This window comes from Lycium ferocissimum, chromosome 5 (genome assembly GCF_029784015.1).
Source record: "Lycium ferocissimum isolate CSIRO_LF1 chromosome 5, AGI_CSIRO_Lferr_CH_V1, whole genome shotgun sequence".
NCBI lineage: Eukaryota > Viridiplantae > Streptophyta > Magnoliopsida > Solanales > Solanaceae > Lycium > Lycium ferocissimum.
Window position 1 is genome coordinate 514487 of NC_081346.1, and position 3947 is coordinate 518433.

Here is a 3947-nt window from a genome sequence, read left to right on the forward strand (position 1 = left end):
CCGAAACACTGTACAGTCGAATTCTGAGGCCACTAGTGCACCAGTAGAAGAAGGTTCAGCTTCGACAGAGACGCGAAATGTACCAACTAATGTTTTGTTTTGGGGAGATGAGAGTACGACTAGTACTACTACATCAACAGCATCAACAAGTAATAGGCCGGATGGGAGTTTGGTTATTGAAATTCCGAGACTGGATAATACTGAAGGTGAAGAAGAACAGAAAACACCAACACTGACAAGATTGAGATCTTTGACGAGGCTTTTAAGCAGGGTGAATCCTTGTAGTCCTAGAAATGTAGATGTAGAACAAGGAAGCAGGGGCCAAAGCTAAAGATTGGTGATTTCTGGAATTTCCAGAAGTATAAATTATTACTTAGGTTATAGTTAATTGATTGATTGATTCTTGATGCAGATGAGAAGTTGTCTGCAATCTTTAGATGCTTATGTATATGTAATGCTAGATTGTATATGTGTAAAACAAATTGCAAGGGCCAAGGGGCTTCTCTGTTTGAGAATTGAGAGGAATATATCTTCTCTTACAGGAGAGTAATAGGAATTTTTTTAGTTATTAATGTAAGTCTTCATGAGTATGTTGTATGGCTTCTAAAATTCGTTGTAAATCCATTTTACAGCTTACTCGAAATATTATGCAGGCGTTTGGACAATATTTGGTTGAATTAAAAGATAAAGTGTGCAAAGTTAAAGCTAAAAACAGTATTTGGAAGTTGACAAGTAGGTTTGGACATGAATTTCTTATAGGAAAAGAAGTTACATTTTTTTTGAATGAGAACTAGTTATTCACTTGAAGAGTACTGTTCAAACAAAATTTCCAATACTTCACCAATATTTAAAATACTTCAACTTGCAGATGATGACTTCAACATTTGTAAGTGAAGTCAAACACTCTAAGGATTTTGAATGATTTCGTGTATTCTTTGTACAGAATATAGTAATGATTTCAATGTTGATCATAATGTTATTTAAAACTCCAATGCCACGCTGATGTGTGAATTCAGAAAATCTTTTTAGATTTACAATATGCATACCTAATTCAAGCTGAAAATAATGAGTTCACTTGAATCCCGAAATTCTCTACAAATTTGCATGAAATGATAAACAAAGTTCTTGCAAATGATATTTGTTAGCATTCATCACCTCTCAAGAGATTAAAACCCCATAAATTCACACTAATCTTTAGTCTCTGCTAAATTAAACCTACCCTTAGCAACACTAAAAAATAATCTAGAACAAGAAACTCAACCTCAGCCAAACAAAGTTGCTAAGTTACTAGATAAACAGGTCCATAAGATTGAACGCCATGAGTACTATCCTTAACCTTCTGAAGACACAAATATGGTATCTCGTTATCCACTTTGTTCATTGGACTGAACAAACTTGTGAGGGGCCCAGACAAAGGCTTATTGGGCCTGACAGCTATAGAACCCGGCCCACTAATCCCTGGCATTGGGCCAGAGACACATCCACGCTTTGGCTTGTTAATGGTGGATCCTTTTGAAGGTTCTCTGCTTTGCTGATTCTTCTTCTTATCACTCTTTAACCATGAAAACAGAGAGCTTTTCCATGTCTTTTTGCTAGTTTTCTTGACTTCCTTTTCAAAATTGTTCTTTCCCAATTCTATTGAACGTGGAGGTGTAGCACTGCATTTCCATTCAGATGCATGATTTCTTGCTTCTGACAAAAACTGTAAAACGTGCAAACCGTAATCATCAAATGTAATGTTGCTGGTAATGAGAGACCGATTCAAAATTTAAATTTAATGGTTCAATTTTAAGTTTTTTACCACTGAATCTCTTGTACTTTTGAAATTATAGGTTCAACATTTAACGCGTTGAAATTTCATCCCATTGAAATCAGGGATGGAGCTAGAGGGACGGAAGGGGTTCATCCAAGCCCCCTCCACCTGCAAGTTACATTATATAGTCACACCTATCTATAACAATCATCATATGTATCAACATTTCACTATAACAACCATGTTTTCTTTGGAACCGATATTCATGTAATTAGGGTATATTATGCGCTCTATAACAGCATTTAGCTATAGTAGCCAAAAAATATCTACAAACGACACTGTTCTAGAGATGTTTGAGTGTATATATAAAGCTGCAATTTTATATATATATATATATATATATATATATATATTTAGATAGTAGATAGTGAACTCCTTGGTAAAACTTCTATCTTCGCCACTGATTGAAATTGGAACATTTGATGAGGGGAGCAAGAGAATAGAAGATAGAAACTTAATACTTTAAGATAAAAGAAACAAAAAAACAATGACTTACATCGGCAAAGTCTGTCTGAGGATCAAACTCATAGCCACAATAATCCCCAGCTTCATATTTTGGGTATATAGGAAACTTGTTCATGCTTTGCTTCTGGACTTTCAAATTGCAGGTTCAGCTTGAGTACTGTGAAGTGAAAATTTTCATACAGGCTTATAAATCATGCCTATAGAGATACATTTTGTTCATTGCAGAAAGCAAAGGGTTCCCTAATGTTAGTAGATTCCAAAAGACAAAAAAGGTACGGTTTTTTTTTTTTTTTCATAAAGAGGGAAAGGCCAGCTAAGGCTTTTCTATATCCCATGAGAGTGCATAAGAAAAGATGGCAAAAAACGGTGGTTGGATTAGTTAGGGAAAGCTATATTTACCAAAGCTTAACAGTGAAAGGAATTGAAGCTGTATAAGCAACTCTTTTTATTAGTTGAAATGAGTCAACACTGTCACCATCAATACAGAGATATAAATCACTAAATTAAAAATATCAAAAATAGAAATTAGAAAGAAAAAAAGTGAAGGGATGTTTTTTTTTTCCAATTTCATAAAGGGCATACCTAGGGAAAGAGTTTCTTCAAAAATACTGTCCTTTGTAGCACTTGATTCTTGAGCTTTTCTGGATTGAAAATGTGAATTCATAAAGAAGTTAATATTATAGTCTTATGGAGCTGGTACAAAAATTAAAAAGAGGGAGAGACATGAATCATACTATCTCATAATTAATTAAATAGCAAAAGCAGGGAATAAAGGCGACCTTTTTGCTAACGTAGGATTTCTTGTCTCCACTGTATATAGACTATAGAGTACTCTATTTATTTCTATAAAATGGGGTGTATTAAGATGGGCAATTTTACGGCGCAATTTTCGGTGTTTACGGCGAAAGGTATTTATAATTCCCCAGTGGGCGACAAGTCACGTGAAAGGAGGATTAATTTGGCATCATCATGCCAGGAGTCATGGGTTTCAAGCATGGATCTTGTTAATCATGGAAGCACTTGTCTTGGATTTTCATCTCTGCTTTTACATATTTACCATATGTCAATGGTAATTAATTTGTTATCCTCATTGATCTACCATTCATATTTACTAGGGCATCAAACTTGCTAGTCAGCGCTCAGAAACGTAGTTTATTGAATGATATAATCCGTTTTTCCGATAAAGAAAAGCTCAGATTTTAATGAACAAGTATAAACCATGCACATAGCCTTATCACGAGTGAGATCCTAAGAAACAATTGGTCTAGTCAGATAAAAGTTACCACACGGAATAGCTGATCGAACACGTGAACAGCAGGTTGACAAAAAAAACACGTGAAGAGCAGCACGAGGAAAAACATTAGTAATGACAATTTGCATTTTCATGCCACTATTTTCATACTAAACAGATCTGATAATTATGCCACCATTACTGTGGCTTCGTCACTGACTTCACTTGCCGAAAACGTCGAGCATACGATTACAATAAGTTTATATATACCTCGCAAGAGCATACATCCCCTGCCCCCCTCCCCACCCGGAAAAAAAAAAAAAAAGAAGAAAAAGAAAAGAAAAAAAGGCCTAAATTCGCAAACTAAACGGAAAAAAGCAAACAATTACCTCCTGCAACTCTAGCCCTTCATAGAGAAACCACATTGTGTTATCTTCC

The 3947-nt window shown here is 35.1% G+C and overlaps 1 protein-coding gene across 2 annotated transcripts; it reads right to left on the reverse strand.

The window, feature by feature from the left end:
- Positions 1 to 1126: 1126 nt before the first annotated feature.
- Positions 1127 to 2973, reverse strand: LOC132055264 (uncharacterized). Of its 2 annotated transcripts, none has more exons than XM_059446991.1 (3): positions 2861 to 2973; positions 2310 to 2435; positions 1127 to 1702 (listed from the first exon to the last, which is right to left on the reverse strand). In XM_059446991.1, exons 2-3 carry the CDS (start codon positions 2391 to 2393, stop codon positions 1280 to 1282), a joined length of 507 nt encoding a protein of 168 aa, XP_059302974.1. In that variant the 5' UTR covers positions 2394 to 2435; positions 2861 to 2973; the 3' UTR covers positions 1127 to 1279. The 2 variants fall into 2 exon arrangements, with proteins under 2 accessions (XP_059302974.1, XP_059302975.1); XM_059446992.1 differs by having other exon boundaries at positions 2310 to 2427; positions 2861 to 2958.
- Positions 2974 to 3947: the final 974 nt, after the last annotated feature.

Bases quoted from the DNA above. Each gene is read 5' to 3' on its own strand.
- LOC132055264 (XM_059446991.1), bottom strand. From the start codon at position 2,393: ATGAACAAGTTTCCTATATACCCAAAATATGAAGCTGGGGATTATTGT. The intron at 1,703-2,309 runs GTAAGTCATTGT...CACGTTTTACAG, and splicing joins CTCAGACAGACTTTGCCGAT to TTTTTGTCAGAAGCAAGAAA.